General features: G+C 38.7%; 1 protein-coding gene across 2 annotated transcripts in view; it reads left to right on the top strand.

Annotated features, from left to right (window-relative positions):
- The window catches only part of LOC122796489 (actinia tenebrosa protease inhibitors-like), a 234,641-nt gene that overhangs the window by 21,708 nt on the left and 192,720 nt on the right, over positions 1-20,213 (top strand). For both annotated transcript variants that reach the window (XM_044065013.1, XM_044065012.1), the window contains exon 2: positions 9,626-9,819. In XM_044065013.1, coding sequence (XP_043920948.1) covers positions 9,626-9,819 — 194 coding nt within the window. The remainder of the gene's footprint in view (positions 1-9,625; positions 9,820-20,213) is intronic.

Raw genomic sequence — 20,213 nt, 5'->3', positions numbered from 1 at the left:
CGGTAATTTGGAAGGGTGTATCAGGGTCCGTGAAGCCCCTGAGTCACATAAAAATTTGACTTCCATCCCCTCTACCAGAAGCGTCACTTCCGGTTTTGTATCTGCTAGGTAACGCTCTAGGCTCAATAAGGCTAAGTCCAAAATTTCATTTTCTTCAATGTCTACAAATTCATGTACATCCTCTACCCCTTCTGTCACATCCTCTACCCTTGCTATCACATTTGTACTTGCCTTTTCCTGTTTATTTCCATTTAGTGATTCCTGACTATCATATAGTCATTCCTCATCCTCCTTATTTTCTGCAGTCACCTTCTTATTTAGCCTGCAGTCCCTTGCTAAATGTCCTTTTTTTCCGCATTTAAAACATTCACCCCTTTTCTTTCTTTCCTCAAAATCCTCTGATCGCTTATCAGATTGTTTATTTCCCTGGGTATTTTTCTTACCCTTTCTTCCAGTTTGTACTACAAATACTTTTGACCCATCTTCTGCTGAAAATACTTGAGTTTTCTTTTTCTTTTTACTATTAAAATGTCTCTCTGCATGTCTAGCATATTCAAGTAATGGCTGCAATCTACTCGTACGATGATCTACCATGTGCTTTGTAATAAAGCTGCTAATGGGAGTTATACTACCCTTCAAGAATGCATTCTTTAGCTGTTGTTCATATGGGGAATCTTGTGTCTGATTTTCTGGTATCTGCATTCCGCAGTGGTTATTAAAACACTCTAATAATCTAGCATAATATCTATCAACTGTTTCACCTTCTTGTTGAATGCACTGATTAATGCAAGTCCAATCAGCCCTAGGCTTCCACTTTTCAGAGATTCCGTCTGTCAGACCTCTCACTCTGCCATCTAATTCTGCATTAGTATGTGGGAGTGGTCTAAGCTGTGCGTCACGAGGATTCCAGTCGCCACTGATCATGTGCCAGTCTGGACCTACAATTTGTCTAACTACTTTTTCTACTTCCTCTCCATTCAAATGGTAACTTAATCTCATACCCTGTAAGTCTTCCAAAAATTTTCAAAAATTCACTTTCGGATGGGGAATTCCCTCTGTGGCTTCCGGATATCTTCCGGTGTCCATGGTCTATAAACTAAAAGAGTCAGATCCTGTCCTGCCTGTCCTGCCTGAGGATTTGGCACTTCTATGAGTGTACATATTTCTTCCTCACTCATAGCTTGTGATTTTCTATTTATTTCACATAGTTCAATCTCCCTTCTCAAGTCACATGTTCGAGACCTTGTCTCGATGGGATCCCTGACAAATGGTTTGGATGCTGCAGAAACAGCTGGATATAGCGGAGGTGGATCAGCTTGTCCACTCGCTTCATATTCTGGTAAGGGAAGTGGAGGGAGCGAAGGAGGTGCTGTTGCTATTACCAAGTTATTATCTTCTTTGTCTAAGAACATCGTTTTTGAATTCTTTATCTTTTGTTCCCTGTGATTTGCTTCCTCAAGCCACTTATGCACCTGAGGGACTCCTAATTGTTGTTGCTTTTTTAATTGACCTTTTGCATCTGTTTTTAGTTGCCTGACAAGTTTAATAAGTGCAAGTTTAACTACATTACCATCAAATTTATACTTATCAACCCATTTTGTATAATACTTAACATTGTTGGCACGCTGTAATTGCATATATTTCGCATCTTCAATTAAGGGCGGATCTCGGGAACTTTTCGTACACTGATTTCCCATTGTTGCCTTAGCTAAGCTGCAAATAGTTACATAACCCTTCTTATCATGTTGTATCATGGTTCTATACCTTCTCACAGTTTATCTAGAATAACTGCCTACCTATCCTGTTTCAACAGTAACCCCTTTTTTTTCCCTGATCTGCACATGCAAATCTTCCTGACAAAAACAGTTCTGTAACTAGTCCCTGATCTTAAAACAGAAATAAGGTAATTCCTCCTTACCTGACCCTCCGTGAGTTGATCCACCGGATCATTGACTCGTCCTCCAATCCCAGATCAGAAACAGTGGCTGGCCTCTTTCGAATGACAATTCAGTCGGAGGTCTTTCAAAACAGAAGAGCCGATTTGGCCTCTTCTCCATACGGATGCATGCCACCGGGCCCAATTCTGACCTAGGCCTAGAGCGAGAGGTACTTTCCAGTCTGAAGGACCAAACTGTCAAAGGAAAAATATACTTTAAAAATGATCAAAACACGGTAGGTTCAGGTTAAGGCACTTTAATCTTGCAGCAAGGAGACAAAAACGTGCTATTACAGAGTTTGTCTAACTAGAAACAGGAAATACTTTCATTTTTATACATTCTCTAACTAGACATGGCCTACCAAGCTGACGTAACAGATTACCACCTTCTTCATCATCATCTGTTGACCATCATTCCCATGAATTTCTGCTGATTTATCAATTTTTATGTGAAACTTCCTGAGGAAAACAACATGGCCTTGATTACTACCAGTTAGATACATGTTATGTTACCATTCAAGGTACTATGGCTAATTCAAGCACAATGCTAACAGTTCATTTCTCTAATAATCCTTTGTCTACTTTATCTCTAAGTCACTGCAGCTGCACATGTTCTCATGCTTCAAACAGAGCTGATTGTTTAAAATCATTACATTTACAGAATATAGTATTGTTCATTCATTCGTTTCTGACCTAGCAGATAAGCACCTGCTTCTCAAATATATTTCCAAAAGGCATAAACAGGAATATTGCTGTGCTAGCAGTTACTAGGTCAGAGGGCATCTTGCAAGTTTCAGAAAGCATACTGCAGTTTTCAAAAAGCATCTTTTTTAGTCTCATATGAAACTCAATTTATATAACACAGTGCATGAAAAATAAAATGAAAAGCATATTAATTCATTTGATTATTAATTGGCATTAAGCATACACACATTAATACATATTTTTCTAACAGTAAGATTGCCTATATCATACATGATAATTTAATAAAGATGTTTGTTTAAAAAAACTTTTTACTTTACTGAAAACTCTCTGACAAAAGAACTAAATACATTTTCACAAAAAAAAAAAACATCCCCATTTAACTTAGAACAGACACACAAAAATAAGTAAATTTTTAACAGAGGGAGTTTAACCTTCTAGACAGGAACAATTTCCCAAATCCATACTCTAATCTAAACTTAAGGTCACCCACGCTAAAGCACGTTACTGCCTGAGTTCCCACTTACTCTGATTTCTGTCTATTTTTTTCTCATCTATTTTCCCCTCACAGATGTGACAAATAGCTTGCATGCTTTCAGAAAATTTTAATTTTTAGCCCTAAGGAAAAAGTGCAGTGGCTACCTTTCAATAAAACTAGAGGATACATTTATTTTAACACCACCTTCCCAGATCAAATACCAACAGCCACAGATAAATTTAGTTCTAGCATCACCTCCCCGGATCAAATACCAACAACCACATCCCCCTTAAATCTCCCAGAAACCACTCATCTACATAAGTTCCCAGGTCTAGCAGTAGTGTGTTAGTTTTCAGGGTTGTGTTGCCAATATGATAATTGCATGGGTCATCATGAAGAATACAGTTTTACATTTTTTGGTTTTTAGTTTTAGGCCATGGCTCTGACACAGGCTATTTGTTTGGGAAAAGCCTTCTTGAATGATGTTGGTATCTTCTGCAAGTTTGTGCTGGCACCAAGTTTACATCTATCTGCAAACTTGGACAGCCATCAGACCTTAACATTAGCTTTGACCTCCTTGAAGTTAATGCCAAAGTGGAGTGGCCCAAGGATCAAACCATGAGGAAGACAACTCATGACAGGTCTTATGGAGGATTTACATCCACCCGCCCTAATTTCATTGGTAATATTTATGAGCCAGTTTGTTATCCCACAAGTTATTTATACACACAAACCACACACACAGCACCCACCTGACATAGCATACAACAAATATATAGACTGACATATGCTAAAGCACTTATAAGCAATCTTTCTAAATAACAAAGATTGCCTATAACACCCATTGTCAAAGCTATGCCTCAGCAAGCACAAAGGTAGTTAGAAAAAACACCTAAAATCGCACATATCGTTGCTCTCAGTGGAGTCCCAAACACTAAGCCCTTAAGACAAGAGCATACATTCCCAGATATGCTGATGCCCCTCTAATCAACTTGAGCAAGAAGTTAATTGTTAGTTGCTCATCAGGAGTGAGGATTAGCCAGATCACACACACTGAAGTCATTACACCACAGATACCAGTAGGATTCCATAACTGTCCATGTGGGTGTAAATGACCTGAGATGTACCTCCCTGGACTATATGAAGAGAGACATTATGGAGCTTTCAGGCTGGTATGAGCCTAGCATTGACAGCATATTACCATCACTGATGGTGATGTCACAATATGAGCAAAACATTATTGCTTCAAAAACTGGATGACTTTCTGGTGTTACTCTAAGTGTATTGCAATGAAAGACTCCTGCAAGTACGGCAAAAAATGCAAATGTCCACAAAAAACACACAGGCCAGTACTGCAAGCTGGGAGGATTATTTCCCCTGGGTCTTAATGAGCATTTATAACTACCAAGTATGGGGACTCTTATTGTATCATGTGATGATTTTTAAGTATAATAGGCTTGTTTTTGTTGCTTATACTTTTACACTGAGGAAGGCTTAATAACTTTTTGGCCCAAACCGGTCTGTTTTGCCTATATATGCTTTATTAAAATATTTTTATTTTCAGGCACCTTAAAAAAAAAAAGTGCTGGCCTGTGTGTTTTTTGTGGACAGTTACTCTGTCAACTGGTGCCCTAGGCAAAAGGGCTCCACAACACTCCCCACCACACTACCTGGTGCCCCCATCCGGGTTTACCTACACCAAATAAATACTGGAAAAGTGCCCCTACTATACTAGAGCGATACCCTAGGTGGCCACCTAGTTGGCCTATGCCTAAGGCCGGCTATATTCCTAAGCATCTCATGCAAAGGAGGACATACTCAGGACTGCAGCAGTCCCTCCCTTAAAGTACAACACAGTATCACCAATCCATCTACATGGGATGGGAGTAGAACGCTTAGCCTTTTGCTTCAAAAGGCAAGTATGCTACTTGTTGTGCTATCAACACTGCTTTCAAACTTTATAGCACAAACACTGATGACCATTTGCTAAACAAAAGAGTTGTGGGAGGTATAGCAGTTCACCCTAACCTCAAGGGTTCTCTTTGAAAGCCAATTGGCCATTCAGCGAGTTGCATAGGTTCATAGGTTGGTACTAGGCTATCGGCCTTAGGGCCTATACAAGCCTAGCCATAACAATTCCATGGCTATTTCTTCCCACAGTATTTACTTCCCTGGACCCCTGTCTAGCAGGGCGACTGACGTGAGCCCCGGGGTGAATTTCCTGTCTCCCATCCAATCATCAAGGTTCCTTTTGAAGAGGGCCAAAGAGGTGCTCTGCTTGACATGTATGGGCAGTCTATTCCAGAGTCTGGGGAGTCTCTAGGTCTGGCACCTATCTCTTCAGCATGTTTTGTTCATTGTGATGATAAGGTTTAGATCCCCGGAGCGTGTGTCTCTGAGGGATTGGGATTTCTTTAAGTGTAGCATGTCCAACAGCTCTGGGTTTGATGTGGCCTTGTATGTTAAGCAGAGATCGCCTCTGAGGAGGTGATAAGCGACAGAGTATAGGTGGAGTTTTTTTAGATGTTCAGCATAGGGCATCTGCTTTAGGCCTGTGATTCTTTTAGTGAGGTATTACTGCAGCCTTTCCAGTTGTTGCAGATGTCTTGAGAGGTACATACCAAATGGGGCATTGTATTCTATAATGGGTCTAATGAGGGATGAGTACAGTGGGACAATGACCTCCTTTTTTTCTGGATGAAAAGTCCTTAGTGATGAGATGTGCCACATAGAAGGATTTTCTGACTGTTGTGGCGATGTGGTTATCGAAGGTGAGACCACTATCCACCTGTGTCCCTACGTCTCTTATCACACTTGTGTTTAGTGTACTGCCACCTATGTGGTAATTCACGGGTACATGTTTTTTTCCCAAAGGGGATAACTATACATTTCTTGGCATTGAGCTTGAGCCCATGGCTCTGGCATCAAGCATCTGTTTCTGTAAGGCCCTTTTGTAGAATATCCACATCATTTGGGAATTCAATAATGGCTCCCAGTTTGCAGTCATCTGCAAAATTTGTTAGCCAAAGTCCCTTAGTGTTGGCCTGTACTTCAGAGAATTAGATGCCAAACAAGAGGGGTCCCAGGACTGAACCCTGAGGTACTCCACTTGTCATTTGTCTGGAGCTGGATTTGGAGTTGGCTACTTTTACAGTGTGGGTTGTGTCAGTAAGCCAGTTGTCAACCCATCGAATGATGTAGGGATTAATGCCCAGCTTAGTAAGTTATCTATGATTCCAGAGTGGGGGATGGTGTCAAAGGCCTTGACAAGGTCCAGATAGGCTGTGTGGACCAACTTACCCTTGTCCACGGCTCTGGAGACTGATTCGCAGAAGTCAATCAGGTGCAGGAGACAAGATCGGCCCTTCATGAACCCAAACTGGGTGGGGTCCAGTGTTTGAAGATTGCCAATGTCTAGGGATTAACATTTCACTGGGGAAGAGTTTTGCTTGATACCCAAGTGTAGAATGGTGTTGAATGTCTTATCAAGACCCTTACAAGACAAAATTCAGTTTTCAAAAGGACAGCTCTTTGTTACAGATTTTCTCCAAGAATTCTCCACTCTTCCTCCAAGCACACACAACCTCCTAACCTTTTACTTCAGAGAAGCAAAAAAAAGTCCCTACTGATAAATAATCTGACACCGTGATTCTTTTTACCACTTCAGAGAATTCATAATAACTTTTCTACTGCACAATTATAACATATGCCTTGTAACTAACCATATGCCCAACATGTGGAAATCAGCACTAGTCAGGCCTCTGCCCATACAATATAAGGGCAATAAAACATTCCACTTATGCTCATTATCAGTATTGCTAGTATTAGGTAAAATATCTACAGCCAGCTATCATCCCACCTGCAACAATATTTTTGAAACATCGTGGATTTTATTCGAGGAAAAGTAGACTGACTAACCTATGGACCCTTACAGACGAAATTCTGCTAAACATGGACAAAGGCAACTTAATGTGAGCCCTATTCATTGACGTCTGATTTGACTTTGTCGACCAGTACCACTTATCCTCTTCCTGATCCATCTCTGGTAGCTGTCAGCTCCCAAGCCTCCGCATCATTCAGAGATTTTCTGTTTTTCAGATTCTTTAAAGTAAAAATGGATCAGTAACTCCAAAAGATTCTTCTCTCCAGTAAAGGGTCTCTACTTTATTTTTCTATTTTTATTAATCCAGTTCTATCAGATTTACCCTCTGAAGCCCAATATTATATGCTATGGTGATTGGTTACAGTACTTAGCAGTGCTTATTTTAAAGGCACAGTATTGAAAAATGAATAGGTGGCCACAGTATCTGTATTCTTATAAAAACAATACATCAAAATGCAGTATGCAATATAATGTTAATTTCAGTACTGCGCTAAATGCTACTTGCACTTTGGTTTACTATTAAAATGTCGAACGGCACTACGTCGACTGTACTATAGTCGAACACGGAAGTTCGAAAATAGTAATGATGTCAAAAAAACAATCTAGGAATGGTTTTAACACGGGTTGAGGTAGGTGTTCAGTATTATTCAGAACTACAAACATCTCCCCTACCTTGACCCATGTTAAAACACAGTCCTAGATTGTTTTTTTGTCGTCGACATTACTATTTTCGAACTTCTGTGTTCGACTATAGTACATTCGATGTAGTGCCGTTCGACATTTCAGTAGTAAACCTTGCACTTCCCTTACTGAGCCAACCATGTTTACAAACTCTCTCCTTATTAACTGTCCATAGTCAAATGGATGACACGGCAAGACAGAACCTTGCAAAGGCTAAATTCAAGGTCCAAGGAAGTTATCATGCAATGCAACAGAAATCTATGACACCAAAAATAGTGCCTGCATCAAAGATGAACTGATAGCCACTGCATCATAAGACACCCAGTTTACCTTGCAAAAACAAGAACATGAAGCAGACACTTCAACATTAAAATAACCGATGCACTAAAATCAACTATGAAATGTGAAGCTGTGCATCAGTTATTGTCATCTTAAAGACTGATAGTCAGCAGAAGTATGCAAAAACTAGTAAAATCAACTGCAGATAAAAGTAATTTTATCACTTCAGTCAGATCTGCGAAGGCAATATCGGCACTGATTTATCAAACCAATATTGTACTACTGCACAATCGCGTTTTGATTTTAAAGATTTCTCAAGCAAAGAAGATGGGTTGAGGTGTATGGCATGACTAATCTTAGAGAAAGAGAAAATGTGATATTTTGCTCATGATTTCTGAGACATGATAGTATTTATGAAATTCGTGGGCACATCTTACATGATTTTCTTTTTCTTTTTCATGAAATGCCTATATCCTTAGATAAAAGGCAGTGATACACAGGCTGTTTATACCACACCCCTTAGGAACCAATGCAACATATATCCCAACTGTAAAGGGAAAAAGTAGTTACAAGCCATCTGAAATGCCTCAGATAACTGTAATTGTGATAAACATAACTGTGGTAAAAGGAAAAATCTTTACCTGAGAATACTTGTGGGATAAGCAGGTATCATAGTAATCCCTCAACAAAAGAGATGAATCTAGCAACTACACTGAATAGAGTAGTTCCCACAATCAGTCAGGATCGCATTTTTTTTGGAACCAAAATTAAAAGATCTCATGCATAGTTAATGGTTGGGGGCATTCCCAGGGTGAAATGACTGAAGGAGGTAGCTCATGGGCAGTTCTTGAGCAGCAACTGAAGAAAAAGTGAAAAAATAACAAAGGGTGTTATTACCAAAGGGTTCGACCATCCATACATTCTCTACAACTCTGCAAGACTGTGATATTCTTTAAGATGGCTCAGAGTACCGGAGCTGTAAGAATGGCTAATGAAAAGAAATTTCCGAAATTGTGATTTAGAATAGCAGAAGGAATATGGTACAGTGCTAATTTCAAAAGATTGGGGAAAAGGGGACCTCAGGAATGAGAAAACTAGTGAAGCAGAACACAGCGGTACTTTAAAAAATGTTTTACCTTCTGTGTATTAGATCTGAGGAAGCGACTGTTATAGGCCTGAAAGCACTCATCCTTTTACTGTTTTTCGTAGTTTTAATAGTTGTTTTAATAAACGTGAGTTCTAGTTAAATTTCTGCTGTGTTGGATAGATATACTTGTTTTGTGATAAAGATTAATTAAATCCATCCCCGGGCTCATGGATTCACCTACAACACACACACACACACACACACACACACACACACACACACACACACACACACACACACACACACACACACACACACGTATATATCTGTATTCATGTATACACAGAAACAGGGCAGAGTAGATTTAAATATTCTTCTCTCACCTCCACAGCAAAACTGCTTTATTTCTACAGATCAGCCATTGTAAATATGCAAAAAATATAATTTTCCAAGACATGGGCATCTAAGATATTTAATCACATAAATTATAGTTCCATTTTTCTTTGAAATGTGACCCATCTATACTTAGCATTATAATATTAATATTTTTCTTTGGTTTGATTTCAATATTGCTTACAGAGAGCCAACATCTCCTCCAGTACTTATAGAAGAAGAAGAACCAGAATATGAATATACTGAAGAACCTCAGGAGGAGTATTTTGCAGAAAGCCCTCAAGAAGCAAGGGCTGGCAAAGGACAGAAATATGTGAACTACCTGAATGGCACAAACTGGTATTCAACAAGCACAAGTGACACAGACATTACAATTACAGGTAACATCTCTGACATATTTACAATCAGCAGTTAGACAGATCATGAAATGGTGCTGTAGCAAGGAGTCATACAAATGAGAAATTCTTCTGATGGCTTACTTTCACATTTGTGTATCGCCATTTTGTCCTGAGCATTTATTGTCATTCACATGAGCTCAACGTTTAGCCAGAAGCCCCTTCTCATTAATACTGTAAGTATTTTGCAGGGTCAAGTTAACAAGCATACCTGAAATATATGTGGACCTATCATTTATGCTTTTATAGTCCATTAAGGTTCACATTAAAACTTGATTATCATAAGTAATGCACATCACAAATGTAAACAACAAAGGTATTCCCCTATGTTTTCCCTATTATTCGGAGGGAAATAGTTGATTTTTAGAATGATTTTCATTGAAATTGGCTTTGTTGCTCTGTCTGTCTGTCTCCCCATGGTTCTGTCTCGCTACATCAGTTTCAATAAAAAGCATTGTAATAATGATAGAGGGAAAATATTTTAGTCTTTAAGTAAAATATTGTCCCTCTGTCATTAGTGAGACAATACACAGACACACACACACACACACTGTTGCATCTCCCTTCATCATTTCCTACACACACACACACACACACACACACACACACACACACACACACACACTCCCCAACCCTATGGTATCTGTCACGGGACCTGTGGTATAAAATATTCCACAAGCAATTAGTTACTAAATATAATCCTGAATAGGAACATGGAGGTAGGGAGAAACTCATATCTGTAGAGGACTTAGTGTGGATAAAACAAGCATCATTGCCCACAGCTGTCATGAAGGCATACTTATCCTCACTCACTTCCTCTTTTAGTGCTTACCGGAATCCAATCCAGTCAGAATGCTCCTGTAACACAGTAGCAGTCTCGGATGTTGTCAGCCTCCAAGGAAACTGTTGTTATATCTAAAAGTCTATGGTCACAAAATAAAAATAAGATAAAAGTCTTTATCCACAGCTACATTATAGACAGCTAAAAGACACGCTACTTGTATTTCAACATGGATGAAGATGTATTGTGAGGTCTTCCTCTTCACTAATGACACTTTGGTGAGTTGTTCAGTTTTAAGAAGCATTAGCATAACCTGTTAAATAATTCTTTCACAAACTATACACAAAACAGGGTTCGCTGCACAGTAATATGCTCCAGATACCTAGACTATACAGTGTATGCACACAATATGCTTTAGCCAAAAATGGATATTTTGTACTCACAACTCATGCCGCTTCCTCCACTACCCATATATCGTTTAAAAAATGTACTCAAAACATCAAAATGTTTCCCCTATACACTTTGGAAAGCGGCACATTATTTTTAGTTGTTGACACAACTGTGAAACGAATATTGTTTTTAGTAAATTCTCATCACATATGAGTATTGTTATTGGTGCGTTCTCATCAAGTAAGCTTTGTAAACCTTTATACAGTGCATGCTAATTTAGACAGTTCTAAACATTCTGTGCTGTTGCAGTCATAAAGTTTCTGAGACTTGTTTGAAAAAAATGTACTCATCGGAGTACAGCGAGCATATCTAGCTAAACCCCTGCACGCACTTGTAAAGGTGCAAGAAAATATTGCTTCAAAATAGCCATCTTTCAGTTTTGTGTAAGCCTATCAAAGGCCTGCATAAACTGATGACATGCCCAGAAAAATCCACTACAGCTCTTGCACTTCTGAAGTGTAACTCATTAAAAGGAAAGCTCCTCATTCAGAGTTTAAAAAAAACTCATGTTCTTCATAGTTCCACATTGTAAGAGTCTGCCATATGTCAGGTGTCAATGTTTTTTAACAGATGCTCATTAATAGGGTCATAGGATCATAGAAAGTTATTAGGCTATTGGACCTTACAAGCCTAGCCAGGAATTTAGCTGATATTCCGACAAGTCAGCACCCGATGCCCCCTGTCCAGCAGGGACAAAGGTGGAATCCCAGGGGTGTATTTTCTGTTCCCCATCCAATTATCCAGGTTTCGCTTAAAAAGAGTTAATGAGGTACTCTACTTGATGTGGAGAGGGAGTCTATTCCACAGAAGGGGGAGTTCTCGGACACAAATCTGTCCTGTCAACATGTCCTATTGATGTCACAGACCAGCTTGAGGTCGCACATGTGGGTTACTCAAATGGAGATTCACTTGCAGATATGCAGCATTCCCATCAAGGCAGGGTCTGAGATTGCTTTGTCTTTGTATGCCAGACAGAGGTCACCTCTGAGGAGTCTGTATGAGACTGAGTAAAGGGACAGGGCATTTAGCCTATCTGTGAAGTGTAGATGTTTGAGGGATTGGATTCAATAATGGGTCTTATAAGGGAAGAATACAAGGATGGTATGATCTTTTTGTCCCTGTATGAGATACCCTTACTAATGAGATGGGCCATGTAAATATTTTTCCGTACAACAGAGGCAATATGGTGGTCAAAAGTCAGTTTGCTATTAACCTGGGTGCCCAAGTCCCTCACGACTGATTGTGTGCTTAGGACCTTGTTATTAATGTGATAATTTGTGGGGAAATCACTCTCTCCAAAGGGGGTGATGATGCATTTTTTGGCATTCAGTTTGAGGCCATGTTTCTGGCACCAGTCATTTGTTTTGGTGAGACCCACTTGGAGGATGTCCACAACATTAGGGGAATTGATGATAATACCTGCCAGTTTGGACTTGAAGTTTGCTTTGGAGGATTTCACTAGTGCTCCTATTTGCTTGTTCAGGCTAAGGAGAGATTGCCTCCAATTTGGCACCTGTCCCTTCTTGGTCTTGGACAGCATTTTTTTCCTTTTATTATAGAGTTTATTTATTTCAGATGTCCACCAGATGGGTTTACTCTTCCTTGAGGAGGAGGATATTGTCCTGTTTGGTATTCCTGATTCCATGCAGCTTTATAAATGCTCATATAGTACTTTGGTGTAGGTTTGGACATATGTGCCAAATCCTGTGGAGGAGGAGGAGGAGGAGGCTGTGAAGCTGTTTATACCTTCCTTCAGGAGGTTGCAATCAGCTATGGAGAAGTTTTTTTTTTGTTTGACCCTACCTAGGAGTGGGGGGGGTCCATGGAGATGGTGACTTTGAAAGTGACAGCTTTGTGGTCAGATCTTACCAGGGAGGATGACACTGTAGGGATGCTGCAGTGATTACTCATGTTGGTTAATACCAAGTCCAAGATAGTATCACCTCTTCTGGGGGTGTCGACCAGCTGGTCCAAGGCATTTGCATTGATGAAATCAAGGAATCACTGGGCATTTGTGTTTTGGCATGCGTATTTCTTCCAGTCTATCGTTGGATATTTAAAGTCGCCCAGGATCAAGGTAAAGGCATAAATGTTGCTAGATTCGAAGAGGTCCAGATAGGTGGATTGGGCATCTTGAGTCATAGTTAAGTGCCTGTAGAGAGCTATGATTTGAATAGGGGTCTTGTCAACAGTTAACTGCACCTGGAGTGTCTCCTGTGCATCATACTGTTTGACCAGCCTGGAAGTGTGTATGCCTTTAATATATATTGCAACTCCACCTCCTTTTGCTTCATTGCCCATGGTTTGTGGTCTGAATGTATGATAGGATGAGTAATCTGGTATGGCTGGGGTGCTCTGTGCAGCTTTGAACCAGGTGTCTGTGACTCTACAAATGTCAGCATCTTCCATGGTTAAGAATGCTTCCAATGAGTGCAGTTTCATGTTTAGACTCCTAGCATTTAGCAGCATGACCTTTAATTTGCATTTTGATGAAATTTACATGTTGGTAGTTTTGACCTCATGGGATTGCCTAAAAAAGTGCTATGGGGGAGGCAAGAGCCTTTGCCTGAAGTTCAAGGGAGACAGATGCAGGCAATCTATGGCAAAGCGTCGTGGTCTGTCAGTCATGTCATGATCAGGTTGTCAGGTACTGGATCTCCTTGGAATGACATCAGAAACTAAGCCAATTATTAAAGTCAATCATTTTCTGTTTGTATTGAGGCATCATTCTGGATGAAGATAAAATGCTGCTTAAGGCTAGGAACATACCTGCTTGGGACACATATTCAGCTAGCTCAATCATGTCTGTCTTTACATAGTCCGGTAGGTATGTCTCAAGTCATTCACTCCAACATGGACTATGACAGAGACCTAGCAGTACCTCTTGTTGAGAGAGTTGAGTGCATGGGTGATATGGCAGATTCTGGCACCTGACAAACAACTAACCATGACTTTCTCTTTATCCGTCCTGGTGAGGGGCACATCTTTGTGTCTCACAATTGCATCTCCTATGACTAATATGTTGGGTTTATGTTTAGGCCTTAATGACTATGAGACACAGGTATGTGGACTATGTGTGGTGTGATGGGCAGTGGAGTTCACATGTGTTTTTTGCCTTGAAGGTCTCTTTTGTTTGGGTATGTTTTTGCTGAGATCCTCCACATATGTAGGTGTGTGTTGTGTAGGTGTGGGTGGTGTTTGAGGTATGATGTTTGTGTTTGCAACCTTCTCAGTGCCAGATATACTGGTCTGTGAGGGAGGGAGCATAGACTCTAGGTTCTTAATGTAATTGCACTCTCACAAATTGTGTTCTAGGTGGTAGTAGTAGAGGGTTGTCCATGTACATGAGAAAGTTGCTACACTGTCACAGGATTCCCATATCAACCAGACTAGCAGGAGAAACCATAGGAATTTGTCCATCCATATTTGTCAGAATCTGAGGGAGAGAGGCCAGAGAGAGATAAGGGGGTAAAGGGTGGAAGGTCTAAGAGCAGTACTGCTAGGTGATCACACAAGTGCTACCAAGGGAAAATTTGTAAATGGAATTCCTTGCAATGTGTTAGAAACAGCAGCTGTGGTGAGTGACATGCAAACAAGCCCAAACCAGCTCAAATTCAGGATTTAAATACCACAACAAATAGAAGGTTATAGTAACACAGAAATCTAGCCACTCCTGCTAGCCACTTCTTTCTTTACCAGCCTTTATCAGGCAGAGAAGATAGGCACATACCAACACAAGACGGCTGCCATAAAAACAAAAGGAAAATGCAAGATGGCTGCCAGAAACACAGACGGCAAAAACAAACAGCTCTGGATGCAGCAAACTTTCTATCCAGACTATACTACTCAATTTAAGGGTAAGAACACAGTGAAACTCACCAACAAGCATAGATTGGCCACTTACAGACAAAAACAGAACTCACAGTATGAAAAAATACAGTTAAACAGTAATGAAATGCAGTCAATCAGTAAATTGCTTTAAAACAGTGCATATATGATAAATTAGCTTACAATCACAGCAGTAAAAACAGATCAAATAAAGCAGCAATTCAATAGAATTATTGTTATCAGTTTAAGCAGGATTTCAAAAAGCAGTATCAAATGTGGCAAACTAAATGCAGTTGAACACCTAAGCACAAGCAGCAAAATGAAGTAGGAAGAGGCATAATATGTTTTTATTTATTTATTTTAAGTAGGAAGTGAGGAGTCAAAAGATAATTCAAGGTTAAGAAGCTAAAGGGATGGGCCTTCACAACTGATCATACTGTACTCAGTAGAATGAGCTGATACAATGGCTAGGCCTTCACAACTTATCTCACTGTACTCAGTAGAATGAGCTGATGCAATACAACTGGGAGGAGTGCCCAATATCAAATTTATAGTAGAGGCAAGCAGCTCAAAAGCCATCAAGCTTTAAGACCACAGCAATAATTGGGCAGGTGGGTGGGGATACAAGATCAGAACAGATGTGAGGATTCAGTTCACTAAACCTAAAAAACAGTTGCATGGTTTAAACATATATGCAGCAAATATTGTTTTAGGTAATCAGAAGTGCAGAAAACAATCGAAAATAAGCACTTATCTTTTGTAGTCTAACAGTAGGTTTTTGGAAAACAGTAGAGCAAGGGCAGAAGGCCTAACTCACTACAACATTAAGCAAACAAGCAGAAACTTGTTTAAACACTGGCTTTTTAAGGCAGAGAAACAGGAACCAGCCAAAGTTCAAATTATCCAATCAAAACACCTTAAAACAGAGCCCTGTAGCAGTACCTCTAGCCAGATCAGACCAAACTGAAACTCCCTCCCATGAAGCAATAGCTATGCCTCTCTAGACAAAATATTAACTGTACTTCACGCTCCAAAGGTCACAAACAGTACTAGATTCAGCTCTATGCTAGTGTTTTTCAAGTGCAGCAAAAAGTAAAATGAACAGAACAAGTAGAGAGAAAAAAAGGGAAACAAAGATCAGAACAGAGGTAAGGATTCAATTCACCAAGCCTAAAAACAGTTGCACAGTTAAACAGACATGCAGCAACTATTGTTTTAGTTAATCAGAAGTACAGAAAACAGTTGAAAATAAGCACTTATATTTTGTAGTCTCACAGCAGGTTTTTGGAAAACAGCAGAGCAAGGGCAGAAGGCCTAACTCACTGCAGCTTTGAGCAAGCAAGCCATAAATAATACTGAATCATATTAGTTCATCAAAAGAATGTTTTATAGTATTGTGTCAAGTAACACATTCAAATTATCCTATGAGCTTCTGAGTTGAAGTTGTTAGTAAGATGTTAATAAATGTTCCACATTATGAGAAGTAGTACTCCACTTTTCTAAAATAAAAGAAAGCTCATCCCTAGTCCTGTTATGTTCCTCACAAGACAGTGGAAAAAACCAAGCTCCTCATAAGCATTTTTTACACTGTGTGGCTAGTTCCCTTCTTACTATGTTTATCAAGGAACGTGGCAGAATCACAGAGGGACACATACTTTAATTAAAAACTAAAAAGGATAAAGTAAAATATAAATATAAAACATATGTTTTAACAGAATAGGATTTGAGACTGGTTTTGCTGATTGTGATAATGAGGTATCAGAAGAAGTACTAGGAATGGAAAAATCACATTGAATGCTTTTCTGAAATCAGTTGTCTGTGTTTCGTTTGCAAAGTTTTCACTCTTGTTCCTTATTTGTTACATTTTAGAGCAACTCAATAAAAAAAGCATTCTTTTCAAAAAAAGTTTTTTTTTTTAATTTACAAATTTATTTAGAGTTGAAAAGTTCCAAAATGGGTAGTTTTGTTATTATTGGTTTGTAAATTTTGTTTCATGACTTGCTAGAATATGCACATAAGTATGTGTACACACACACACACACACACACACACACACACACACACACACACACACACACACACACATACACATATATATATATATATATATATATATATATATATATATATATATATATATATATATATATATATATATGTCCTAGTCTTTACATCAAAAGTATGTTAAATCAAAACATGCTACAGCAAACTCACTTTCACAAAAACAAAATTAAAAAAAAGACAACACGCAGTTTGTATGTAGATTTAGTTGTACATCAACATGGACTGTTGACTGTACAACTAAGCAAACTGTTGCTTAGATCGTGGTACAGTGGGGATTAGGGAATATTCCCTTTTCCCCACTGTAGTACGATCTCGGACTGAGAATATTAAAGTGGGGGGGTGCAGGGGGGGCTTTCCCCCTGCATAAACTTGAGTAGTGTTTTATTTTTGTAGGTTTTTTTGGTCATTTTTTTTCACGAAAGTGCATTTTTGCTAAAATGCACTTTCGCGAAAGTGAGTTCGCTGTAGTACGTCTCAGTTTACTGTACTTTCGATGTAGTAACATAGACCCACATACATATATATATCTAGAGAGAATGAGAGAAATTTCTTTTTTTTTTGAGTTCATCACTCTGCTGTTAGCTCTCCTAGTGGTGCATTCCAAGAACAGATGCTTAGAATTGGAAAGTATAAAACAAAATATGACAATTCCCCAAATTTTTCTGACTTATTCAATTTTTCTAATCTTATCTCTTTTCTAGTAAGGAAATGTATCTTTTCATTGTGTTTCACATAGGCTGGATCACTGAAGTGGAAAGTAGCAAAATGATCTCCATCTAGTGACTTGACACTGTACAATTAAATGGAATAGAGAATATGCTTTCTTGACTTTGGTAAATAAACATTAATCACATTCATACTGTTGTCTTTCATTGCTCCTAGCTCTTTAATGGTGCTGCCATTTTGTTAATATAATTTGCCCATTTATTTTGTAGTCATAATGCATGTTCTTTTTGTCACACCTCCCATAATGTGTATCAATAATTGCCATCAATCTGTTAATCTAGTTATATGTTTAAACAATACAGGTAATTCCTGAAAAGATTCTTGTGCCAACCTACTCACCCCTTTAACAAACAATCAATACATAAATCAAAAACTAAATAATACTATATGTATTGACATTAAAGATGAGGTCAGTACTACTACACTAGGTACATATTTCTGTAAATGATCCAGGAAAATGAAGCAATGATGATACCCACTTTGCAGTAGTCAGAACGATGGGTTATGTGGAACAAATTTTGCACTTCTATATCTCAGAAGAATAGTCCAGAAAGAAATAACATCATTGCAGATCCCTTTGGGACAACATTCGTCTGCTCCTTTAAGACTGACAGGTAGCCACCACCTGTTCTGCCCTGTTGCTTAAACACTGTTTTATCCACTGAATTACATGTAGATTGACATTTAAAATTGTTGATGCTTTTATCAGCTCCTTTAGCATAGAGAGCTAAAGCCCCAGCTATGACCCAGGTGGCCTCAGATTGATTAGTGGTTCTGGTGCCTTCTGGGCTTGGTCTAGATGTGAGGATGAATGATAAGGCTTAGCCTTCCCAGGGAGGGGATAGACATGTACTTACTCTATACTCTCAGTTTAATTTTTCCAAGTCCTTTGAGATTCTAATGCCATGGTGGGAAAGGACCCCTTTCCTAAGTCAGGGTACAATTAAAGTTCATGAAATTATTATTGTTTCTGCTTTTGATGTTAGCCAAAAATGCTCTTCTCAGCACCCACAATGTACCCAGAAGTCACTCCTTCTATATTTATGTGGAGTTATGTGTATTGGTAGCATATTTAAGTATGACAGTAAATATTTATTAGACCTGTTGTTTCTATTGGATCTGTCTGTATATCTTTCTTCAACCTTGCTCTTTTTTCTGCTTGCAAATGTTGGTATTTAATGGCTTTGTGTCTGTCTGTAAATAGCACACTGTAATCCCTGGTTTTAGCAATTTCTATAATCAATGCTACTTTTATAGACTACTATACCTTGTTTTCTCACATCTGTTTTTTTGAACTGCTGGTAATAGATGTCCCCATGTGATATAAATTTCAACATTCTCCATAATGCCTTGTGGTTCATATTTCCAATCCTTCTCAGATAATTCTATGTGGCAGTGTTGGCACAATCCCTAGTGCAATAGCCTTGCCACATATTGCGCCTTTCAGCACACGAACGTTCTGTCATGAATGTATTATACCCAACATTAAGTTGTGTGACTGTTTCCAGCTGTTTTTACAGAACCTGCAATTTTATGTTTCTAACACATCTTCGATGGACTTTGGTATGTAGTCCACTATCCTGGTTTGCCATTATTAGCCTTTTATCTTTTGGTTTCAGTTCACTTCTCCGTAAGTATTCCTGCATCAAATCTTGGTCAACATGAGGCTGTTCCCAGAGATCTCTGTACTTGCCACTATATTTAATGATTTTTCAGTTTTCTTTTCATCTCATCTGTTCTTTTTCATTATATTCTTTCTTTTGTTTTTGGTGCATTCACGTGCTGTCTAATTTTTGTCTACTTCTGATTTGCTTTCCGTTGCCATTTTACACTACAATGATTTTGCTAAACTAAGCAAGGATGTCCTTTTAGACTTCTTTTGCTCACATTTAAAACCTGAACTTTGCTTGGATCTGATGAAGTCAGCAGATATGTATGTCTCATTATTGCTGATCTATACATGTAATCAGTTTTCAGGATGCCCATACTGCCTTCAGAGTAAGGCATATATAATCACATAGTTTTTATGTATCATTTGATAAGCATGTTCTTGTTTTCTTGTCCAACTGATCCAATACTTTTTTGGGGCTAGTCAATCACCCAAAAGTGTAAGTTAAAACAGGAAGAGCAAATTGATTTAGTGCCTAGACTTTATTCCTAGATATCAAGGCAGTTTTGAACATCTGTTTTAGTCTTCTGAAGTATTCGTTGCTGAGTTTATTCTCATTTGATCATGTTTTATTGTCAATCCTTATTTATTCTCAAATATTGATACACTCCCTCTTGCTCAAGTTCTTTTATATCACATTCATGTTTCAGGTTGATATTTTCTTCCTGCTCTAAATTTTGCTTTCACATATTTATACAGACCAAATGTCATTCTTTATCATCTGAAAAATGTTTAACTTGTCGTAGTTGTGCTTTCAACTTCTTATCTGATGAACTATACAGTTTTAAGTCATCACAAGCAGCAGATGAGATATATTTAAACAAGGTTGTTTTCTGGAAGCCATATTGTAAACCAAGACCT

Source organism: Protopterus annectens, chromosome 3.part0 (genome assembly GCF_019279795.1).
Source record: "Protopterus annectens isolate FY-2018-M chromosome 3.part0, PAN1.0, whole genome shotgun sequence".
Classification (NCBI taxonomy): Eukaryota; Metazoa; Chordata; order Ceratodontiformes; family Protopteridae; genus Protopterus; species Protopterus annectens.
This window is presented reverse-complemented; position numbering and strand designations above follow the sequence as displayed.